The 25,467-nt window shown below is 31.4% G+C and overlaps 2 protein-coding genes across 9 annotated transcripts; both read right to left on the reverse strand.

The window, feature by feature from the left end:
- Nucleotides 1-4,098: 4,098 nt before the first annotated feature.
- LOC108333090 (uncharacterized) lies at nucleotides 4,099-6,972 on the reverse strand. 2 transcript variants are annotated; one of them, XM_017568422.2, is made up of 10 exons: nucleotides 6,518-6,971; nucleotides 6,334-6,428; nucleotides 6,177-6,244; nucleotides 6,037-6,080; nucleotides 5,841-5,918; nucleotides 5,615-5,768; nucleotides 5,260-5,409; nucleotides 5,062-5,172; nucleotides 4,668-4,733; nucleotides 4,099-4,504 (listed from the first exon to the last, which is right to left on the reverse strand). In XM_017568422.2, the coding sequence occupies exons 1-10, from the start codon at nucleotides 6,763-6,765 to the stop codon at nucleotides 4,406-4,408; spliced, it is 1,113 nt and encodes a 370-aa protein (XP_017423911.1). In that variant the 5' UTR covers nucleotides 6,766-6,971; the 3' UTR covers nucleotides 4,099-4,405. The 2 variants fall into 2 exon arrangements, 1 of the variants encoding a protein (XP_017423911.1); XR_001832533.2 differs by having other exon boundaries at nucleotides 4,351-4,504; nucleotides 4,668-4,768; nucleotides 6,518-6,972.
- A 4,201-nt stretch (nucleotides 6,973-11,173) lies between these two features.
- On the reverse strand, nucleotides 11,174-16,864 carry LOC108334301 (serine/threonine-protein phosphatase 7). 7 transcript variants are annotated; one of them, XM_017570064.2, is made up of 12 exons: nucleotides 16,625-16,864; nucleotides 16,282-16,475; nucleotides 16,126-16,176; nucleotides 15,865-16,029; nucleotides 15,190-15,756; nucleotides 14,492-14,959; nucleotides 13,840-13,983; nucleotides 12,926-13,030; nucleotides 12,526-12,591; nucleotides 11,630-11,827; nucleotides 11,475-11,546; nucleotides 11,174-11,393 (listed from the first exon to the last, which is right to left on the reverse strand). In XM_017570064.2, exons 2-12 carry the CDS (start codon nucleotides 16,435-16,437, stop codon nucleotides 11,325-11,327), a joined length of 2,061 nt encoding a protein of 686 aa, XP_017425553.1. In that variant the 5' UTR covers nucleotides 16,438-16,475; nucleotides 16,625-16,864; the 3' UTR covers nucleotides 11,174-11,324. The 7 variants fall into 7 exon arrangements, 5 of the variants coding, with proteins under 5 accessions (XP_017425553.1, XP_017425554.1, XP_017425555.1 ...); XM_017570065.2 differs by having other exon boundaries at nucleotides 16,563-16,859; XM_017570066.2 differs by lacking the exon at nucleotides 16,625-16,864 and having other exon boundaries at nucleotides 15,865-16,036; nucleotides 16,282-16,421.
- Nucleotides 16,865-25,467: the final 8,603 nt, after the last annotated feature.

Below are 25,467 nucleotides of genomic sequence, written 5' to 3' on the forward strand. Positions count from 1 at the left end.
AAGTGTAAATTATATAATGTTACTAATATCACTTGCATTCAAACACAAACCAGTTATTTTATCAGTATCTTGCCCTAATAGTAATGTTTCTTCTCTCGCTCAAAATTGCTATTGAACTCGTTGTCAATTTTTTCTGTCACGTTCCTTAATATTTGCTTTCTTCACTTAAAATATTAAGACAATAATGTTAGACAGTTTAAAGTATACAAGGCACTAGAGAGACAAAAAGGGACTTTTGACTTATAATTTGTATAATTTATATAGCAATTTATGTTTAAGACGTCTAACCTATTAGCATGGATTCTGACACGAACGCTGGGCACAAATACCTCAATACATGTAATCTTCAAAAAATGTAGAATGTAGAGATACACAACACTCCATTAATGAGACATGTCCGAGCTTCATAACATCTAACAAAACACGTTGTTCATTACATGACACCCAAAAAATTGTGAATGAAACCAATCAGAATATCTATGATTCATTGAGTCTAGTTACGAGATTGAGGTTATCTTTTTTATTAAGTCTTGTGTCTCAAAGCTTCTCTTCGTCACTTTTCGTCCTATTTGGTCCAATTAAAAAATTATTTGTAGAAGATACTTTAATGTGAAAATCGATAAATATTTAACGAGTTTCATAGTTAATACATAGTAAATACAATAATCTATTTCTTTACCTAAAACCTATTCAAAATAAGTTTTGAATAATTATAGTTTAACTGGTAATAATCCTGCTTTGTTATAAGCTAATTATCATCAAATATAATTATTATTTATAGATGACTGCTCAATATGTGAGTTGTCAGCATTCGATCGCGATGATCATTGTTGATTGTCCAATTCAAGATTGATGAAACGGTTATAAGGTATAGAATGATTTTTGGATTTGGAGTTTGGAAACAATAATCAAAAGTTGAGAACAGTATTGACACATAATTGTTGTAAAGTGTAAACATAAGAATAAGAATGAGAAAAAGACTATGCATAAAGAAATTTACTAAGGAAAACTGGAGTTGTTATTCAGAACCTGACATTATAAAAGAAGCAGTAAAATTAAAAGAAAGGTTAAAAGATGTTGGGAGAGAGAAATGATAAAGTTGGAAACCGAGAATGGTTGTAAGATTCCATTGGTCGTGTTGTTGGTTCATATACCATTTGCTGTCTTTCTCTTACATGTTGTCCCTGTTTCCTCTTCCTTTTCTTGTGTTTGCCGTTACCCAAGCACAGTGAATATAGTAAAATATGTTTTCTGTCCACGGTAACAATAGCTCTGCTATTTCTTTTTTCTTGCAAAAAAAGTGGAAATTCATATTAATGAATGGAAATATAAGAAAGTAAAAATGAATGAATGAAAGAGGTATTATTAAATAAAGGAAAAGGGGTTGGAAAAATGAAGGGGAAAACATGATTGTGGTGAGATATGGAATCTTCTGAAAGAATCTAAGTTAGGGGGACAAAGGTGGTTTCAATCATGGAATGATTGTGGCATACCTACCCGTTTGCCTTTTTCTTCTTCTCTGCCTTCATAATTAATAATCTTCTGATTTTGCAAATTGCAATAGAAAAAGAACAACACTCAGAAAGTTCCTTTCTCTTGTTCATCACAGTCGTCGGCACCGCGTTTCTTCAATAATTCGAAGGTCCCATAGCCATGGAAGTGTGACACAAAGGCTGGGCCTTCTTTTTCACTCTCTAATCAATTCTTTCATGGCTCAGAATCTTACAAAGTCTTCTTTCTTATGGCCAACTGTCTTCACCATCATTTCTTTTTATTAATCTCCCACCCTTTTTCTTCGCAGGAATTCAGCAACAAACTCAGCTCAGAAAAAAATTTTAAAAACAATCATACAATTTTGAATTTAAAATAATGTTCTGACAGTTATTTCTAACTTATCATTACCGAATCTTTTCTAAATAACTTAATAGTATTTTGGGATTCCATGTTAATTTGTATTCTGTTGGAGATGTGAATTTGCATCTCTCGTAATCCGTCATGTCATTGTGTCCCATTTTGCATTTTACAGCAATTAGTCCATCTTATCAATCAAAACTAAAATCGAACAATTCTTCGTCAATGTTTACTTATCAAATATTTTATTCATTTGCCTCTGGGAAACTCAGATCTTGCAGTGAAACCTGGTTAAGATCTACGACAATTGATTCAGTTTTAATATATACAGAAGAGAGAAAAAAAAAATCGAATTTACGGTGAAATTAAGAATTACATGGGGTGCAGTTGTTTTTCTAAATTGCAGCGAATCCACTTTTGGATAAAATCAAGGTGAAGAAACTTCTTCCTGCACCCCATCAATTTCTTTCTGCATCTAATCCTTGGGCATGGCATGGAGCGGGTCTAAAACCTAGATTATCAAACTACTGATCTACTACTTGATGGGTTGGGCTGAAATATTTCTTATTTTATTAAAAGATAAATATTTTTTAGTTTTTTTTTTTAAATTTGCACATTATTTCCAAGAATTTTTTTCTCACTCAAATAAAAAATTGTTTTCTGTTTTTATATTCGTTAAGTGATTAAGTAAAACTGATATTATGTATTTTATTTTGCATTTTTCCTCCCATTAAATTTTGATATTTTGTTTTTTATCCTCAATAAATCCTTTCTCATTTTAGTCTCTAAAAAATCATTGCTATTTTCGCCCATGCTATTTATTGACGTTTTTTAAATGATAAATTATTTTTTAAGTGGATGAAGAGAAGACATATATATATATATATATATATATATATATATATATATATATATATATATATATATATATATATATATATATATATATATATATATATATATATATATATATATATTCTAAATTGTTTTATTTAAAAAAAATATAATCAATATGATGCAAAGAATGATGTTTCCTTTTATTTAAAGTTGTTGTAATTTTTTTATTTTCATACGTCCGACTTGTTGGTGAAACTAAAAGGAAGAAGTCCAAAAAGAAATTATACCTTTTAATTTTTATCCTTTTGGATTTCACCTCTAAATAAAGGAAGCTAAAAGAAAAAGAAAAAGGAAATGCAAAATTCTAATTAAATAATTTTAATTAGAATAATTAAAATTATTCTAATTAAATAAAAAAAATTCTTTAAAAAAATACACATGTCCTCATACTGAACCTCTTACATACTTCATTAATGAATAATTCCCCCTTAAAATGTCAATAAACAATAAAAACTACAACAGACTAATTTTTTGATAGCAGACCAATATAAGAAAAAAAAAAATTGAGAATCAGTGTAAAGCTATTGACACCAAAAGAGGAAAAAAAGCATCGTATCTCTCCTACTTAACGAAGTATCACTTAACAAATATAAATAAACTGAATAGACCAAACTAAAAATATTTTTTATTAAAAGCAAGAAGAAAAATAAAAAACAGTTCGAGCAAATAATATATATAACCTTTTAACATTCAATTAAATGTAATAATTTGTGAAGTAATAAAATAAAATTAGGATATAATTGAGTAATTACGCGATCATTAGATAGCGGTGAGAGGGATTTAAATATTCCATCTAAGATCACATCATGGATTCTAATCTTCATGTGAGAACTTAACCAAAAATAGTAATGGTGGTTAGTTCGGTTTCAATAGTTTTGGACCAAGTTGTTCGTTAATTGGTTTTGCGAGAAATGGTCCAAACAAAAAAGAAATTGTGTAGTTTTTTCGTTGTTTGTTTTTCCTTATTTTTTGAGTTTGTATTATTAATTCTTTGTACTTTGAAATTACCTTGAATGGTTACATGCAGTGAGCGGACATTAATTTTCATGACGCCTCTGTTGGTGTTAGAATGCATTAGGGAGCCCAACCTTCCACCAAACCTCACCGTGCTTTCACGTTTCACTTATTGCTATCAACCCACAATACCTTTTTTCTAGAGTAATAAATAGCATACCAAAATTAACGCCATAAATAAAGCTTGAAGCTATATTCTTTTTCCAAAAACAATCACAGATGTTTGAACGTGTTATATTTTCTAAAGATCTAGATAGAACTCGATTATAAAACTAACTCTTTCAAACCACATTTTTCATCAGAGAAAATTTTAACTATCTTCAAACAAAAACAATCGGAAAATTACAGCTGCTTCAGTGTTTTTGCTCGCAATGGATGTTACAAACAGACGAAAGGGCATTTTTCTAAAATATGCCCAAGAAATTACAAGAAGCATTTGCTTCAAATCAGAAATAACTTAGTGACCAAAGGAACTGAAACAACGAAGAAGGAAACAAAAGTGTAAAAAAGAAAAATAGTACAGGTGGAAATCCACTATTGAATTACTATTGAATTGGTGTGACTGCCTCTGCTCCATCTTTGCGTTGATTAAGAAAAAAAAAAGAATCATCATAAATCTCAAATTTACACAATCATACTAAATTTATTGTCCATCCGGAAGCACGGTAGAAACCCAATCAGAACATGCCATTTGAATATCAGATTCAATAAGAGGAGAAAGAAACTGCGGAATCACTGCAACCTGTTCATGCAGATCACATGCAATAGTCGTCAGTCAAAGGAAGGGAAATCGGTCGCCCCCGAAGATACCAACATAGTGGCATGCACCGATAAGGGAAATGAGTACACTAAATAAAAGAAACTAATGTTAATTGAAAAGGCAATTATTCATTGCTCCAACTTACATATCCATTTTCAAGTGCTCTGTAATCAAGATCTTCGTCTCCTTCTTCCTGCTCCTTGTCCAAAAACTGAAGATACAACATGAGTATAGCTAAGTTCTCTTCTACGAAAAATGAAAAAATATTCAATTGGAATAACATCCACAAATATAAACAAATGCAAGGGAAATTAGAAACCCGAATCATGTCACCAAACTGCAGGGGGTGTCACAAGAAATATGAAGTGGATGAACCCGTGATTAAAATTAACCAATTAAAGCTACACGCGACACGAAAACGTTATTTTATGATAATCTCCTCCACATATTGCTATCTTCAAAATCATAATCATGACACAGACGTATTAGCGGGTGATAGAAAAAACTGTAATAAAAGAGTTGTTTTTCATCATATTTACCTCTAGTCTGAAGTACTTCTTCACCCTGTTGGGATCAGATTTTCCTGCAGCTCCAGTTGATTCAATAATCTCCAAATTCTTTTTTTGCGTGGCCAATCGACGAGCTGCACCCTGAGGTTGATAAAAGAGCAAGATTGGAGAACCATCGCCATTTGAATAAAAGCATTAAAATTACTTTGAAGTACGTAGGACACCTACAGCTGCAGAGGCATCTCGACCAAGCTGTGCAAACTGAAGACCAAGGCCACCTTGATTGGCCATGAAATGACCGGGTGGATAGCGGCTGCTGGAAACCGCTAGCCAGTTCAGAGTGGATTTCCGCATACTTTGCTTGGTCACTTTGAAGCCCTATCAAAAGAATGATTACACAACATCCTTGTAAACAAAAAGAAAGATATAACTATGTAACATTTCAAATCATTAGAATCTAATCAGCCAGGGATATTATCATCCACACTAAACTTTGCACAACATATGGCCAAAGAGCCCGCATTTGCATAAAGGAGCATAACATTCAAAAAAAATTGACCAATACATAATAAAATTTGCTTACCTTGTTACTCAAAGGAGATGTTGGAATTTCTATATTCAAAAAACAGCTTTTGGGAAAAGTTCCCTTTTCAACATCCTTGATGGCCGCATTTACTAATGGTAAACAGACTGATACAGCATCCTTAAAATCGTCTTCTTGGCTTTCGTCCTTCTTCCTACAACCAGACACAATATCAATTCATAATGCCCATCACAAAAGCACCAAATGTACAGAATCATGAAATTACCAATTTAATGATATGGATAACGCCGGTACACCCCATAACAACGCCTCCCTAGCTCCAGCAACAACCCCTGAGTATAACCTGGGAATTTTATAGCACGAGATAAACACGGGTTAAAACATAAAGACTTTAAAGTTCCTAGATCGTGTACAGACTTAGATCTACATGTTCATCTCTAACCATCAAATGAACAACTTACATGTGATGACCACAGTTCGATCCCCGGTTAATCCCACTGACAACCTGAAAATTCAAACCACATTATCATCGACAAATCTTCAGTCCTTCATAATGAGAACTATGAATCACACACAATTGATAATCTCCAGCGACACTAACCAGCGTAGGCTTTGACCACGAAAACAAAGCTCCTGATAACGCCAGCGAAACACAATCCACGGGAGTTCCTGAATTATATAAACAATTAAATTCTATTAACCGTATAACTGCATCGATATTATTATTATTATCACTATTATTATCAACTAGACAATACCAGAAATCTCAAAGGCGGTGGCGCCACTAACTTTGGCAGAAGCGGCTTCAACGGTTTCTCGGAGGGTTACGGAGTGCCCCGAAGCCGATTTGTCCCTACGCAACGGTTTGACAAACTACCAAATTACAAAGAGAGAACTAAAAAACGTTGTAGAAAACTGCATTCAATTACGTCACAGACTCACGATTGAGGAACGCAGACGTGGACATTGTAGAGGCCTTGTTGAACGAGAGCCTGAACGAGGTGCGTGAGGCCAGGCGAATCGACGCCATCGCTGTTGGTGACCAACACAATAGGCTTTGACTCGTCGAATTCAACGGGCTCCAAGGTCTCCGTGGATTGTTCCTGCTCCGCATTGGCGTTCGAATTGGATTCGCCTTTGCGGCTGAGAAGCACTTCTTGCAGATTGGAAACAAGCCCCGGTGGCATCATCTTGCAACGACGTCGTTGCGAACGGTCGCAGAGAAAAAGAAGATTGAAAAAGAAAAACCCTAACAAGAAGAAGAATAAGAAAGAAAGAAAGAAAAAGAAGAGGAGAAAAAGGCGGAGCAACAAAGCGCTGAAAATGAAGAAAGAAAAGTGAATGAAATTGGATTGATAAGTGATGAATGATATTAGACCGCTTCAAACGCCCTTTAAAATAAGAGAGTAATGAAACAGCTTCCTAAAATTTCAATTTTAATTTCAATTATTGATGTAGAGATCTGATTAGTTATTTATGTCTCTTCTTTTTTTGTTTTTGTTTTTTCCCCTCTTCTAAATTCAAAATGGAATAATTACATTCACAAAAAATCAATTTCATGACGTCAATCTTCTACTTTAATAATGTAAACTTGTTTGGATAAGTGTTAGGTTATGTTTGAAAATTAAATATAAACTATCGCGATCAATTATTCGAGAAAATTCAGCATCTAGAATTATAGTGAATATTTCTTGTGTTTTTTATTTGATTAATGAATCTATTAAAGTTAAGAAAAGCTTGTCATGTTTTTTAATTGCTTTTTATTGAAAAAAACGCGTTTGTAACTTTCAACAACAACAAAAAAGAAGGTTTTGAAAGAGTATGAATCTTGATTGAACTTATGAAATTAATTTGGGAAAGTCCACAGCTACAAGCTACTGCCCCGGGTAACAGACTTTACAAGCTTTCAATGCGTCACACTTTTTCTTTGGAATGATCCCAAATGGCTCATGCCACTTCAAAGTTTTGAATGGTGGGACAATCAGCAAAAAGATGACATTTTAAAATTATATTCAAATAATATAGAACTATATAAGTTTTACATTCACTTGAGTTTGAGAAGAGAAGAACAACTTGTATAAAAAATTAGTTATGATTTTTTTCATTATTCATGAAAATTAATTTGACTGTAGACGTGTTATGATGCATAAGATTAAAGAAACTGTTTTGTGATCAGAAATAATCGTGTAATAAAGTATCATGAAAGAAATGGCCAAACTTATAGACTTAGCCTTACAAGTGCTTTGTTAAAAAAATAGCAACATACATATGCACTAACAACTTTATTCCTAAAATATAGGTAACAAAGTATAACGAAAACTAAAACATAAATGTTTCGGGTATGATTTCAATGTCAACTTTCTGATTTTTAATCAAGGATTGAATTCGTCCATAGGTCTTTCATGCATCCAAACCAATAGATGGTATATATAGATATTTTGATGTCAAATTAGTTTAATTTAGATATATGAATATTATAATTAATGTGTAACCTACATTATTCATAGGTTATGTGGTAGGGTTTCTTTATTAAAATTGGCTTAATTATGGTTCAAGGGTGAGTAATCATAATCTTACATTGAGTTGATCACTTTTAAGATTGATCCTCCTTTGACGTGTTTTGTTTGATGTTTGATATAAGGTCGGACAATTTGCTTTGTGACTGTTTAGGCTTAATGACTTGTTCGTTGGGTTGGTGTTGACCATCTAATCTTATGTATGGTCATTTAGTATGTTTAGTAACCATTCGGGCTCAATGGTATGTTCGCCAAGTTGGTGGTTGACCATCTGATCTGATGCATTTGGGAATGATTGGGTGATTGACCATCTGATCTAATGCATTTGGGAATGATTGGGTGGTTGACTTCTTCCATTATACCGCTCACTTGGTTCCTTGGGGTCACCTTAGGGTTATAACGTTGATCACCCGGTCCCACGGTGGGTTCCAAAATGTTTCGGAAGATCCTAAGTTGGGCTTGTAGCAGGTCTCCAACGCCGAGTATTGTTGATTTCTTACATGTTTTTCCTTATTGTTCAGGTGCTCTTGTTGTATTATGTGCCGAATGGGTGTTGAGTTATCAATTGCTTGATTTCCAAGGTTGTCCAAAATCTTCTCGAATAGTATCTGTAGAACAACACTCCAATGCTAAAGTCAGTAAATAAATGTTCGGTTAGCAATCAATGTTATGTGCATGTATATGTAAGTCAGACCTTATACCTTTATATATAGTATAGTTGTCATGAATTTTTATTTTTTTGTCAGGCTAATCATGGTCAATCATACCTTAATCTGCATTAACAGGTTGATTCGTCATTATCATTGTTAATATACCATTCGATCATGTTACTCAGTCACAATAGTTGGCTACTCGTCATTACCAGACCATTATGTAAACGATCAACCATATCATTCGATTAGTGTGGTTGGTCACGGGCCTGAAGCTTACTTTTGAGAAGCTCAATCTAGAGGAGTTTGGTCTAAAATGGTCAATCCCAAAAAACTTGAACCAGAGAAATTTAACCTGGAGTGATCGTTTCAAAAAGGCTTGTCCAAAAGGAACTCGGTCAAACAAAGGCTATGAAACAAATACATTAAAAAAATTTCATTAAATTTGATTTCTTTACCGTCTTTCCGATTAAAATATCTAAGAATTCATTAAAAACAAAGTCAAGTTTTAGTAACAAACTGAAAAATAATTCATTTTATAATTTTTATTTATATATTTTTTATATAGATATTCTATTCTTTTCCTCCTCCAAATCAAAATTAAATTAAAAAAATTATAATTATACAATATGTTTGTATCAATATACAAATCTATAACTTATTTAATAAAATATCTTTATCTCAACATAAATTATCTCTCTTTACCTTAAGCATTGCATGTCCTATATTAAAGGAGCAAAAGAATATTAAAATTAAAAATGTAAATTTAAATTAATATAAATTTAAATGGAATGGTTGAATGACGTACCAGGTCCAGATACATGTCATTCACTAAAATGCCAAAACATGTTTTATTAATAAGAATTTAGCGTCTATGTCATGTAGCCAACAATCAGTATAATGACAGGTAGATGCAACCAAAATTTTTAGTTAGTGCTTATCCGATCTGAATCTGAATATCTTCTAATTTCTTTTTTGTGGTGATTAAAATTTTGTTTACCAAACATAATTAAATCCAATTGCTCAGAGAATAATAAATATTCTTCATGGTATGCCTGTACTGGCCTTCTTTCGACGTGTAGATCATGTCAGATTGCCAGGATAAAAAATATGTTAAACAATACTTTGAAAACATGAGTTTATTTCTTTACAAATGTTATTAAAATAAACAAATCTCGGTTTTTTTAATCTTCTTATTTTATAAATATTTTTCTAGACACATCCTATCTACTTTTTTAACAAGTATTTTTTTTTTAATTATTTATTTCATTAACACTTAATTTCAAATGTGCGTTTCGCCGCCATTCGTGTGGGCTTGCTGTGTGGTGCAAGACTTGTGGATAAACAAAGACTGCAACAGGGTTTAAGTGTCTTTCTTCCCGCACCACCCTTTTTTTCCTCCTGCACCCTTATAAGCGTTGTAATCCCAAAATACCTTTTATTAAAATTATAATAAAAATTTCAAAACATGTGTTCCAGAATATATTTTTGATAGGGTTTATTTTTTAATTTTTTTTATTAAAATAAACAAATTTCTGTTTTTTTAATCTTATTAATTAAGAAATAGTTTTCGAAACACATCATATCTAGTTCTTTAACAAGTATTTCTTTTCAATTATTTATTTCATTAACTCTTATTTCAAATTTAAACAAACAAGAATATCCAATATGTCTCTATGTATTAGTTTGTAATACTCAGAACATTTCTAACAAAAAAAATCCTTAAAAAGTTCACAACGATTATTTATAAAAAGTTTTGTAAACTATTTTTTTATGATCTCTGTAACACTTTTCATCCAGTGTCACGTCACATCATCTTTAAAAAAAACTCATTCAATTTTATTACAAGACATTAAAAAAAACTTTTTAATATTTGATTTATTTTTTTTAACTATGTTTGAAATAATTTTTCCGTAGAAATTTGTTTCATTTTATTCAGAATACTTTTACTTTCAAGGATTTTCTTATTTACTAAATTTCTCTGAAGTAAAAAAACTACATATTTTTTGTTAAAATTTATCAAACTTCTTTTTAACATTATTTAGAATTTCATACTTTTTCTTTCTTATTCACTAAAATTAAAAAAAATCGGTATATCACATACAATTTTCAGTAATAAACCATTAAAAATCCTCTTACAGCTAATATGACAGATTTTTAATACTCTGACACTATTGTTAATATGACAGAGCAAAAGATAACAAAACAGTACGATGAATTTATTACAATGGTTACAGAACAAATTTCTAACAGTAAGTAAAACCACCTATCATCAATTTATTAAATAGTCCTAAAGATCTTGATCCTGGTTGGTAACTGGTGTGACATGTATAGAGTTCAAAAGGGGATATTGTAATTTCAAGATGCAGTAATATACCAAAGACAAGTTTACTTTAGCTTTCAACATCAATGCAAAAACTTAGTGCCAGATAAACCAGAGAGCCAAAGCTAAAACTTGTTACATTGAAGCAAGAATTACCAAGTTAAATAATATACTTACATAAAAGGACAATTAAACATGTTACAGAGATAATTTAAACATTGTCACATGGTGCTGTCTGCAGTGCAGTGCCCCATTCTGAGCTATCCCTGACCCTTTCTTTTCCTAGCTCTACTTCTCAAAGCAGACACACGGGCCCTGTTCTCAGTCTCCTGGAATTAAAGAAACCAACTCAGTTTCCAAAAAGAGACATTTGAGAAACAACAAACAATGGCATGCATCATAATACTCACCCTTGTTACAATCATATGTTTCAGGCCAGCAACTAGCTCAAACAAATACTCATAAGCAGCCTTGTGTGGTTCCTGCAAAAGGAACCTTTACTTTAGTTTTGGCCTAACCATGTTAACACATATGTTGTTGGTATATCATAAATGATACACTCTACCTGTATGTTTGGAGGCAGAGGTAACCCTTCAACCAGTGATGCCCTTGGAACCTCCACAACTTGAGTGCCACCTGATCCATCAGGAAGTTCAACACTCCAACATGGGGCATTGTATATACCTAATGCCCCAAAGTCAAACTCAGGTCTCATCCCTTCTGGATAAAATCTTTCAGAAGCAGAAAGGGTAGAGGTTGAAGCCTGTGCATTCATGTCAGCACAGAAGTAAGTTGATTCAGTGTTTCCATCTCTAGCCAGCAATATGACATAATGATTATGAGAAAATGTTCTGGACATCTCAAGTCTTCACAGATGAAATAGTTATAGAGACACATAATAAATGGAGTTTTAAGTGATACAAATTAGCATGGTTGGTTGCACATGTTATGTATCATAGGCATGGTCAAGGGCCTTTGAGCCTTACTTCCCATATATTTTTTTAACTCCAACACCAGAATATTACTGATCCATATTCACACAAAAGTCCTTAATTCAGGCTGATATGGGCACAGACACAAAATTCACATTCAATCTCACCTTTCAAACATATAAAGGTTTAGTGCGCAAGCATTGTAAATCATGTGGGAAGAATCCATTTTATCCAGTGATACATGAAGAAAATACAAAGCATTATACATAATACCACTTTAAATGTCAACAATCCTGAGACTAAATTGAATAGATGTCTCTTGCTAACACAATGTACAATTTAGAATATAAAGCTTGACAATAACCGCCCAAAGGCAAAATGATGTGAAATATGTGAAGCACCACAACATTGTCTACATCTATTAGAAATTCTGTTGTTCTTACATGCAATTATACTCATTCATCCTATAGTTATCACATGAAAAGGAAAGCCGAGGAGCACTTCTTGGAAAAGCTATTTGCTAACATACACTTTGAGAAGAGTCTAGTTTACTCGAATCAATGTTATTAGCACCAAAATCAACATAGGGATCCACCTGAGAAGCAAGTAAAAAAAAAGTCAGACGATAAGAAAAACACTACAATAATTGTCTGATCTATAATTAGCATGAAATGAATATATTCTAAGCAAAAAAAAATTTCTAGTGACAATTCTCACATAAATTAAAATATTTTAGTGTATAAATTCTCCTTATAACCACAATTTTCCTGATTAATTACTTGATTTTGTTTTTCAAATCTTCTCCAAATTCAATACAAATCTCATTTTCGTGAAGCTATCCCCACTTTGTATTTGATTCACTATCCCTACTGTAGAAAAGAAAACATGTCATTCAGATTTTGTATGCTAATTTGATAAGTAAACAGTACCATTGGTCTTTCTGTCCCTTTGAATGAGTGAAAGGAAGGACTGGCAAAATCAGGAAACTTCAATACGGCATATGCCCCCTTATTGTTACATCTCCTTTTACCAAACTGCAGCATAAAATAGCTTTTAGGAGATATAATATTTCAGATGCTGCGGATTTCATAGGGTTGTTAAAATCACCATGTCTGTATAAAATTCCTGTTTGCAGAGTTACTAGTGAAATCAGAAATATACACCACATGCTAATTGTGAATGAAATTTCCATCATTTCAAGGATAAGTTAATTGTAAATAGGTATTCCATCATGCTAGATTTCTAAGTTATAAACACTAGATGTTACTTGCAGAGAAAATTGTAACCACTATAAGAAGTAATCTTTTTCAAGTTGGAAGTGTCATAGCACGGTAAAGCTAGCTTTCCCAGTGAGAGGTTTTAATTTTTTCCATACATAACGTTTGAATCTAAGATCTTTGTTAAGAAAACCCAAACATGCACGCATTAACCATCCATCAGTAATGATATCTCATACATTAACTATAAGACGTAACAAACAAAATATATCACTAAAATTCAACTTAACAAATTAATTATAAAACATAATGTTAGTCCAGTGCTTGCAACAAGCAGAATAAATAGATTCAAATCCAACATAACAAACTTATGAAGTAAATAATTTATCAACTTCTAAAACCAATATTTCCATTCTCCAAGATATGCAAAATACACTAATGGGAAAATATACAGAGATTTGTGAAGTTGAAATAACACAAATCATACAGTGATTTAAATGGTATTTGTTAAAGTAATGGTGCTTGTAACATTATTTAAATAACAATTATATATAGGTATAGTCATAAATGAAAATTACAACCAGTAATAAATTAATAATATTGATAAAAAAAATGTAAATTTGAACCTGTGGATAGTCTGGAGCACTAAAAAGTGTACAAAGTTTTCCCGATTCTCCATCATGATCTATGCTGTATCCTCTCAGCATATTCCCAAGATCATCATCTTTACCAGCCCTTGAATCGGGTTCGTCATGTGATCTGATAATCAGCTATGCAGAAAAAATAACATTTACTAAGAGTAATATTATTTGGTAATAAGTCAAATAATAGTTTACACTGATTCTTTTTTACAAATCTAAGCATGCAATGCAATCCATTTTGTGCGATGACAGGTATCATTGATGACAATATGTTGTTATAATAGTTCCAAAAATACAACACTAAGCTCAAGCGTGGTATTTTAGTGATTGCATTCCCGATGATTAAAGTGAAAAGAATCAAGTACAAACAGTATAAGGGAATTTTTGAAAACAATAATGGGGAACTAGCACACCAAAAAACATGAATAATTCAATTTTCTTGCTGGAGCAAATGATTATAATGTTTTTCTTTTCAGTTAACAAATAAATTTCCTGAACATAGGAATATACAGAAATAAGAAAAGAAGGCAGACTATGCTTAAACAGAGTAAGTAAAAGAGAAAAGTGGTGCTTTGCTTCAAATAATAAAGAAAATAAGCATTCAGTATTGTCAAATTATCATTTTGAATTTTATTACCTTTAAACTGTGGTTCTTTAGAAATTCCTCAGTGCAATCAGGACCCCACCATAAACCTAACTTATGGCCTGTATTATCCCTCAGACCATACCTGTTTGATGGTCTTGACCAGAGAACATCACTCAACAATATGTTAGGACCTTCATAAGGACAATCTATACAGGATCTTTTAACTTCAAATAACTCGGCTAAAGAGCCAAGATCCACTCTATGTGTTTTATTCCGTTTTGGTCTCTGTGAAGGGGCTGCATGTATGCTACGGAAAAGTCCTCCATGAGTAGTATAAACACAGTTGGCAATAACTGAAGCTAATGGAAGCTCCTTGAAACACTCTAGGAATTTATTGTAGACATCATCACCTTGATCACCATATTTGGCCCACACCTCCTTCTTAAAACCATATCTCGCAGTGCAATATCTTGATTCATGATTTCCACGAAGTAGAAATACTCTGTGAGGCATCAATACCTGAATATGCAATAACAGCCTTTACATACTAATAAATACTCAGTGTGTAATATATACGTAAGTATTCTATTTGTCCATCATAACAGTTATTAGGTCATACAAATATTTCTAAACAATATCTTCTGTGACCTTTTTTCTCCTCTTGGTGAATGTACACCAAGAAGGAAACAACCACCAACAAAATCATGAAGGATCTCAACATATAATAAGTTTTGCAGCCATCACCTTACCTTCCAAGCCAGTAAGACCAAAAATACTTCAATTCCCCAAGCTCCTTTATCTACATAATTTCCATTAAAAACGTAAATCTGGTTCTCAGAGGGCACTCCTTCATGCTTGAAAAGAAACATTAAATCATGAAACTGCCCGTGAATATCGCCAACTACGATTACTCTTGAATCTTCTCCTTCGCAATTGATCTCCACACAGTTTGGTTCTTTACACAAAATACTGCAAGCAGCATCTGTCAATTTGTCCACCAAAAGGGTGGGTACAACATGACAGAATTCCGATGGCAACATCTTCTGTGAGGCCTGCTCAAGGATGACCATCACATCCTGAACCCACTCAATTGTGACACAATCATTAGGCGGCCACATAAGAAATTGCTCAAAGCATGGTAACAGAGACTCCTGTATTTCATCTATCTCATTCTCAAACCTTAAAACGTGTTCTACATCCAACATCTCATCTTCGTTAGTCATGCTCTGTGCCCCATCAATTAGGGCATCCCCATTGCTAATCTTGGCTGACTCAACCACGGGACTATCTTGCATTCCTTCATCCACAAAGCCAACCTGTAAAACTGATCAATGTACCTTAAAGAGAAATCTTAAGTCGAGACAAAATGAAACAAATTAAAACATAACAAGACAGCAAGCACAATTAACCCCTTAACCCCTTACTTCTTCGGCAAGCAAGTTAGGCCTAGCTATTGCAACTCGAGGTTGTTTATCAATAACCCCATGTGCAATTTCTTTCATCCTCGTCACTAAATGCATCCTTTGGTCATCCAAACCTTCAAAGGACATTCTACTTAATATCTGAATGATATCCCTGGATGAACAGACCTGCAAACTGCATCAAGTCAGTTAAGAGAGACAAACATCAACATTGACATAGTCCATGCCGAATTAACCCTCAAACTAAAAGGAATCATTGTGAACCATTTTCTCAATGCTGTAGCGCAAGGCAGTGATGACATCACTCCTAGTCACCTGCAAATATCACCCAACTTATGAGGGTAATGTTCAGCAGGACAAAGATAAACGTGTAAAAAAAACACTTGTAATAGCAGCCGCTAAATTTATCGATGTAAGTACCTTTCTATCTCGGTCATCAACAACCCCACGTGCTATTTCTCTCATCATCACTAAAGAATGTACTTGCTGATCATCTAAATTTGCCAAAGACATCGAATTTATTCCTTCCAAAATCTTCTGGCACCCATTCTTAATTCTCTCTTTCTGGTGGTCCATGATAAGAGCCCGCAAGCCCGAAGAGAGAACTACATTAACTGACACATGTAACAAAGACAATACCCCAGATGATTATTTTCACTCAAACTAACGTGAAGATAGTTAGACAATAGAAAGGTGAGAACTTTAAAAGTTCAATGAAGACCCAGATATGAGGAATGAAGTGGTGAAGCAGGTTAAGCAATACCCTCACTCCTGGTATAACCTTTCTTCCTTCACTTTAGCAGGTACTTCTGCTTTTGTTCTATAAGAAAAATGTTCTTCAAATTGAGAATTTGAGTGCCCCGATTTGGGTAAGGCAGCAAGCGGAGCTTCAAAGTCTTCTCCTTTATCCTGAGCGAGTGATGTACGTTTCCCAAAAGGAAGAAAATTAGGGTTTGCTTCTGGTGATTCACTGATTCTAATGCTTACGGATCAATGGAAATTGATAATGCAGAAAAAAGGCAGAAATTATATTATTAATTATTATTAATCGTCAATAATTGAAGAGTAATAATAAATATGTTTGTGATAAATGCTTTTAATCACTCCAAGTTTATTTTATTTCTGTAATTGGGAGATATTTGTGATCAAACGATACTTCAGTAATATCTTTCACCAAGTGGTTGTATTTTTTAAAACAAATACCACTTGGTTACAATTTTATGTTTGAATCAAAGTTCATATTTAAATATTTTTATGACTCAATTGCATTTCACATTACCATAATAATGCATTGAGTTCAATGTTTTTTAGTTTATATAAATCTCCCTACTGTTCACATTATTAATTTTTGTTTTTGTAAATTATAAGAGATTTAAAAACAGATTTTATTATTATTATTATTTAGTGATAACATAAATATAAAATGTTTGGTAACATAATATTTAAAAGGGATTTGCTAATATAATGTTTTGATTTACATTACTCATGAACAATGAGTGATGGAAGCTAAATTTTATAAGGACTTAAAACATAAAACATACTTGACAAATTAAAGTTGTTTTTGATAAGTTTCTATATACTCACTTAAATATTGAAAAATGGATGTTTTGTTTTATTTATTTAAAGATTAAGAAGATGACAATATGTTAGGGAAATAGTTTTTAAATGTATGATATAGGAATGAAGTTGGTTAATTTTATTATATCTGCTATTAAAATTATTATATTAACTTGGAATAGGCGGAGTAAAACTAATATTTTTTTTCTATTACATACTAAATGAGAAAATTATTTATAAAATAAATTAACATATTTTGACGATTATAATATTCATAAATTAATAAATTTATGCGATCTTATTGCGTAGCTTATGTTTCGAATATTAGTTAGATTTAATGCATACTTCCATAGTTTAATTTCTGGAATGCTGAATTAAATCCAAACTCGTGTATAACAGTAATAGGCAGAGAAAATTGACAGGGAGGAGTAATTAGAATTCAGAAGGGGCAGAAAGAAACCTTCATACCCATTTGCTTCTGTGAGTTGGCCCAATGGTGAATTTCCAGTTTTTCATGTGTATTATCGGACGACTCTGAATAATCTACGAATTTGTAATTATTAATAAAAAGATTTTTTTTTCACAATTACTGTACAAATTTAGATATAAACCTAATGTTGGGTGAGTATTTCCTACGATTTCGATCTTTATTTTTTATTTTTGTTAATGATATCACAAAGTAATACATTCATGGGAGTGGAGATAAAAAAACTGAAGTTTTCAATTTGTTTTTTAAAATAGATTAATTAGTTCATGTATATATTTGATTTTAACATTATAGTATTTTGCCACCATAAAACTGAGAAAGTGAATAAATTATATATTTTAAAAGATTTTAGCCATCAATTCGTCAATTTGAAATTACGAGTTAAAAAATTAAAACATATTTTTCCTTTTTCTAAGTCATGATTTGTTTTTTATTATTTTCATCCAATGATTTTTGATATTGAGGCTTTTAAATAGGTTTTTAATTTGATATTTTTAGTTTTTGTATTGTATGATCACTTGGTTATATCACATACCAAATCTTTTATATCTTCATGAGTTATCTTTGTTACCCCAACTAAAAAATAGGATTGAATAATCAGTCAACGAAAAATCTCTCTCTCTCTCTCTCTCTCTCTCTCTCTCTCTCTCTCTCTCTCTCTCTCTCTCTCTCTCTCTCTCTCTCTCTCTCTCTCTCTCTCTCTCTCTCTCTCTCTCTCTCTCTCTCTCTCTCTCTCTCTCTCTCTCTCTCTCTCTCTCTCTCTCTCTCTCTCTCTCTCTCTCTCTCTCTCTCTCTCTCTCTCTCTCTCTCTCTCTCTCTCTCTCTCTCTCTCTCTCTTCTCTCTCTCTCTCTCTCTCTCTCTCTCTCTCTCTCTCTCTCTCTCTCTCTCTCTCTCTCTCTCTCTCTCTCTCTCTCTCTCTCTCTCTCTCTCTCTCTCTCTCTCTCTCTCTCTCTCTCTCTCTCTCTCTCTCTCTCTCTCTCTCTCTCTCTCTCTCTCTCTCTCTCTCTCTCTCTCTCTCTCTCTCTCTCTCTCTCTCTCTCTCTCTCTCTCTCTCTCTCTCTCTCTCTCTCTCTCTCTCTCTCTCTCTCTCTCTCTCTCTCTCTCTCTCTCTCTCTCTCTCTCTCTCTCTCTCTCTCTCTCTCTCTCTCTCTCTCTCTCTCTCTCTCTCTCTCTCTCTCTCTCTCTCTCTCTCTCTCTCTCTCTCTCTCTCTCTCTCTCTCTCTCTCTCTCTCTCTCTCTCTCTCTCTCTCTCTCTCTCTCTCTCTCTCTCTCTCTCTCTCTCTCTCTCTCTCTCTCTCTCCTCTCTCTCTCTCTCTCTCTCTCTCTCTCTCTCTCTCTCTCTCTCTCTCTCTCTCTCTCTCTCTCTCTCTCTCTCTCTCTCTCTCTCTCTCTCTCTCTCTCTCTCTCTCTCTCTCTCTCTCTCTCTCTCTCTCTCTCTCTCTCTCTCTCTCTCTCTCTCTCTCTCTCTCTCTCTCTCTCTCTCTCTCTCTCTCTCTCTCTCTCTCTCTCTCTCTCTCTCTCTCTCTCTCTCTCTCTATATATATATATATATATATATATATATATATATATATATATATATATATATATATATATATATATATATAGGTATAAGATAAAGATATATTTAATACATTTTTAATACTTAGGAATACCTTGATAAGTAATCTTTAAACTCAACACGAACAAGTGACATCATCGAACGATAACTTAAAGAATTTAAATTAAATTACAATAAGATATTTGACCTTAATTCATATAGACAAAGCAGTTTTCAATAAATATTGATAAGAAATTTCTTACATAGGAAACATGTATTTTTAAATACAAATTTTTGGTAGAGTAAAATTTTAAAAGCTTATAATTTTGAAATAGAACTCAGATTAAACTAATATATATATATATATATATATATATATATATATATATATATATATATATTTGGACCATGTTGATAGAGATCGAAGATCAAAATTTAAAATAAATAAAAATCCATTTACTAAAGTGTTTTATTCCTTAATATTTTTCAAGAGCTTAGACATTTATTTTACATATTTATACTACTAGTTAGGAAAATTTTGAATTTTTTTCTTGTACTAATTAGATATTTATCAAACCTTAACATTTTGTTTTTCATATTTTCGTGTTTTATTTTGTGTCTTTTTCATTTTGTATGTCTTTTTCATTTTGTATGCCGTTTTCATAAAACTACGACTAACGATTTCAAAATTGCTTTAGATTTTTATCGAGTCTAACATTTTCTTTAAGTTGACGTGCCTCTAGATTTACAAAACAAAATTATTTTAAAATTAATTACATATTAACGTTGTCGTAATTAAATATAAATGAAAATTAATTAGTATAAAAGACTTTTGTACTAAAATTGTATTTTCTTTTATTGTGTAAAAACTATGTAGAATAGTTGCCATTCAAAGCTGATTATTTATAAATAAAAAATAAATAAATAACTATTTTAAAGAAAAGTGATGACATATAAGTGTGAAAGGGAAATTAGCAAAGATAAACCAATCTATAAATTCTGCCGGCCTTTTTCTTTCTATTTTGCCGCCTCGGTTAAATATTTAATTATTCTGATTATGTTAACACGGTTAAGATAAATATAGTTATATTAAAGTAATACAAAATATACTGTTAATATAATAAACTTGATCGAGTTCCAAAAGCCAAAAGGTGTTTTTGACCTTTTGGAGATGGGAAGAGTAAAATTAATCTGTTTATTGGTTTAGTACGTTATAATCACTTCAATGTATTTAACAATAGAAATGTTAGAAATTTATTCATATATATCAACAAACAAACATGTCTATTTTTTACAATAATTTGAGTTTAAATTTTATGTATTCTGAATGAATATTATATATCATTGTTTAATAAAAAGTTACTTCCATTAATATGAATTTATAATAATTAATTTAAAGTTAATAACTTTGTGACGGGTGTAATTAGTGAATAACTATACATTGACACAGTTCAAATGACAAATTTTCCTTTATATCACCGTATAAAAAAATGAAGTGCGTAAAAAAACTAAAACTAAAGTTTACCTAATTCATCTAAAGCGGAACATTAATTCAAACTAAAGTTTATATAACATCATAAAAAGAACAGGTCAAAGATGACTACTATTAAAAATTACAAAGATGATATCAAAAGACATGAATTCACACTATTCAGCAGTTCATGATATTAGGTATACTTCTTCGTTCTAAGTTTTAGAAAATTGACAAAAATAAAATTTTACAAAACAAAAATATTATGGAGCAATATACATAACATCTTATATTTATAATTTGACATTTCTATATAAAATTAATGTCGTTTTTTTCAAATTTTACATTTTATCTTATCGTAAAAGTCATGATCATAACAAAAAAAAATACTAATATAAATAAAAAGCATAATAAACTAAATATAAGTTTTAAATCAAAGTATACGGTCTCTCGGGGACGACCACCCGCTTTCTACCGAACGGCCTCTAGAGGCTGACCGAGCACTTTTTACCGAACAATCTCATAAGGTGGATCGACCATCCAGACCGAATGGCTTATCCCAAGCCGAACGGTTCCTCCCAGACCGACCATCAGGCCTACAACCCTGGTCGACCACGTGGTACAGACCGAACGGATATTCCTAGGCCGAACGGTTCCCCTTAGGCCGCCACCAGGCCGACCACCCATACTGAACGACCGTCTCGGCCGACCAACCACTAGGCCGACTGCATGGTTAGATTATAAACAGTAATAGCTCATTAAATCCTCTGATGAAGATTAAGGCGTGATTGGACCATCATGAAGCCCACAAAAGGTAAAAGCCCATTACGGCTAGTATAAATAAAGGTCTCGAGTATGACTTCAGACCAGGTTGCATAAGATGCACTATATACATGCATTACTTACCGCTCGGTTACATTACTAACTTGAGCGTCAAAGTGCCTTTGACAGGTACCCGCCCGGCCGGCTCGAAAGAGGAGGGAGAACAAACAACTTGGAACGTGAGGAGGATCTAGGTGGCCGTCCGACCTTCACTGAATCCGTCTACCCCTCGATGTGTTCGTCCAGTCATCAAGAGACGCCCGATCAGTCTTCAACGTTCGTCCAGTCTGCCCCAAGTCTCGTCCGATCTGTAGCGTCTACAACATTTGTCCGCCCAGTCTTTAGTATCCGCTAGTCTTCGATACTATTAGGAGTGTTTTAGTAGGGTCACACCATATCCGACCGAAACACAAAGTAATTTGATTTTTAGAAAAAAATAATATAAGTTACAAAACATCCAACATTTTACTAAGATGTATATAATAACATATATTTCACTATATATTGATTAGTGTTATAAGATTTTGCACCCGTCTGTTTAGTTAAGCATGTCTTTAAGATAAATTTAATACTTTTACCGAATGTGATTAATATTATTAGTCTATCTATGTATAAACTTTCATCTACTCTCAATTTTATAAAAGTTCATCTCTTTGTCTCAAATAACTAGTAGAGTCAAAAAAAATTCATTGTCAATACACTATATACAACTTATCCAGATATGATAAAATTTCTCCTTAAGAGTAATAACATTAATTATGACAATGTCGTGTAACAAGTACTCTAAAATATCAATATTTATAAACAATTAGTATATATGTATGAACATACAATTTTTCACATAGTTAATATTTATTTGTTTTGCCTTTCTAATGTTATTATTAATATTATTTTTTTTCATATATAACTACGTATTATCATTTCACTACAACACAATTGGTATGTTAATAATAAATTTGGTTATAAAAACTACGTGGTAAAGTTTATTTCTTCTTTATCGTTGAAATGAAAAACTGGTTTTAGTAAAATTGAAAAGGCCAAAATGATCTAAAACGCAAGTAAAATGAGTAAAGGAAAATCAGAAAATGTCTTTTTAATAACTTTTTTTTAACAACTTTTTAACAATAGCCTATGTGATAGTTTGTGATTAGTCTGTTTCAAATATTTTAACCAATAAAACAGTGATACTGGTATCAAAAATTTATTAATTTTTTTTATTAAAATATCATGTTTCATGAGTAAAATAGTGATAAGTTGGAACATAAAGATACACCGGATGCATGATTGGTTGGTTCTTTGTGCAAATAAAGGTCAAAGTTGGTGTCGGAATGTTTAAAGCACGTCACATGGTAATGTGATGGAGTTGTGAATTTTATTTTCTGTGTTTCTCAGACCATTTATTTGCCATAACAATTTGGTTGATGAATAGATTTAGTAGATCAATCTTCAACCACATGATCCTATGACCATAATTAATGTACCACATCTTCAGTCGTGCACTGCCACAACGTACGGATCACTCAACATTTCTAATTTGGTAAATTCTATCTTTTCTGCATATAAATCAAAAATAGGTTTTCACACAAATTAATATATTTGTATTTTTTATATAAATTTTTGAATTTTATATTCATAATAAAATCTTTTATTTTTTATATTTATAAATTGGTTTGTTTTTATTATGTTCTCATTTTTAATTTACGTTTGTTTTTATTTTGATACATAGAGTGTGAACTTGCAAAAAGTGATAAGATTTTAACAATTATTTAAATTTTATTGTCTAAAAGGAGTTAAGATATTTGTATAATTGAGAGTATATTAGTGTTTATCAAAGAATATAAAAATGAATATTAATATTAAATATATTTATAAAATTGAATCGTGTATTCATGTTTTTATATAATAAGAGGCTAATAAATAATAATAATCCATCAAACTATTAGTATTTAGTTATAACATCTAAATATAATTTAAATAAATATAAGTTTCATCTGCTTTATAATAAAAATATTTAAGAAAATCTCAGTAAATCCGTTATTTAATATTTAATATGTGAATTTATTAGAAACAAAGTTCATTAACATAATACCATTAAAATTAATTGAAATATTATTTATTTTAGAACTCAAAACTTCATCATAATTTTACTTTTAAAATATGTTTCAAAATATTTTAAAAGTAACATATATATTCAAATTACCCTTAATTATAACTCTTAAAAAAACTCATAAATGTGATAACAATTTTCCTTTTTATGTATATTATCAAAACAAATTTATGTGAACAAACCCAATTAGCCAATATTAAAACTTTATAGTATAAGAGAGTATTTTTTTGAAGACAACTTTTTTATTGGTTTGTTTCATTAGCTAATTAAGTGGAATTTAAAAGGGATAGTTGACTTGAAAGAAGAAAAGTAAACAATTGAGCAATCATATGCACAGAGAAACTTTTACATTAAAATTAGTGAAAGTTCATAACGAAGGTAATACAGTAAAAGGTTGATAAAGTGAATGCCTGAAAAAATGTGTAAGAGTGTTATTTAAAGGCAAGTGGGTTGAGTGGGTTGAGATTTGAATGAATGTGGTCTTTGAGCAAACTTTAGAATTGAATTTTAAGTGCAAAGTTATTCTTTTATCTGAATAAAGTTTAACTATATAAGTAACGTGAAAGCTAAATAAATGTAATTTTGGTTAATTGAATTGAATGGAAGTTTGATTTTAATTCCTATTTTTTAAAGACCTGAAATTAACCATCTAATGTTAGCTATTTAACTTTTAGTTTATGTTAAACTATTTTTTTGTAATTAATTTATGCTTCAGTCCATGAGTTTTGCAGTACTAAAGAAATATTCTATTCTCATGAAAATCTAAAATGCCAATTTTACACAGTAGGATGTAAAAAATGTGCAAAAATTTAAGGGTTTTGTAAACAATATCTTCACCATTTACATAATATAATTTAAAGTGCGTAACTTAAATTAATTAAAAATGTAACCCACTGTCTTTTGTAATATCTCAACCACTCTCTCAGAGTATTAATCACAATTATTGCAACTATGCGTTAATTTCTCCTACCTTAAAAAATGTTAACTTTTGAAGAATTATTTCCTCCAAAAAAATATCTAACTCAGTCTTTCATAATATCTCAACCGCTGTTTCAAAGTATTAATAGCAAATATCATAAGTGTGAGTTAATTTCTCTTAATGTAACTTTTGAAGAATTATCTCAAAGGGAGAAGAGTTACCAAAAGCTTAATTTGCTCATAAAAATATAACTAAACAATAAAACGTAACTGCAATAACATAAATGAATAGAGAACTTGAAATTTGAGAAAAAAATATTTCTTTAAAATTCTAATTAAACAGGGTTGAGCTAATATATATTATACTGTAATGGATGGTCTTAGCAAATGATAAATAACTATTTCAATTTTTTTTAAAACAATTAAAATGAATAGAATTTTAAAAAGAAAATTATAATAAATAACAAATAAATGTTTTATTTTTATATATCCTTTATAACTCAAAATAATAAAATAATAACTTTTTTGCTCCGTGCAAATTCTCTCCTTTACACTCATAAAATCCAAAATGGTTACATTTTTACAACCTGAAAGCAATTTATTTGAGTGCAATTTAATAATTTCAATATATATATATATAATAATAATAATAATAATAATAATAAGAAATATTTGGTAAATATACCTATGTAAGCATTTCGAA

Source organism: Vigna angularis, chromosome 11, assembly GCF_016808095.1.
Source record: "Vigna angularis cultivar LongXiaoDou No.4 chromosome 11, ASM1680809v1, whole genome shotgun sequence".
In the NCBI taxonomy this organism is placed as follows: domain Eukaryota; kingdom Viridiplantae; phylum Streptophyta; class Magnoliopsida; order Fabales; family Fabaceae; genus Vigna; species Vigna angularis.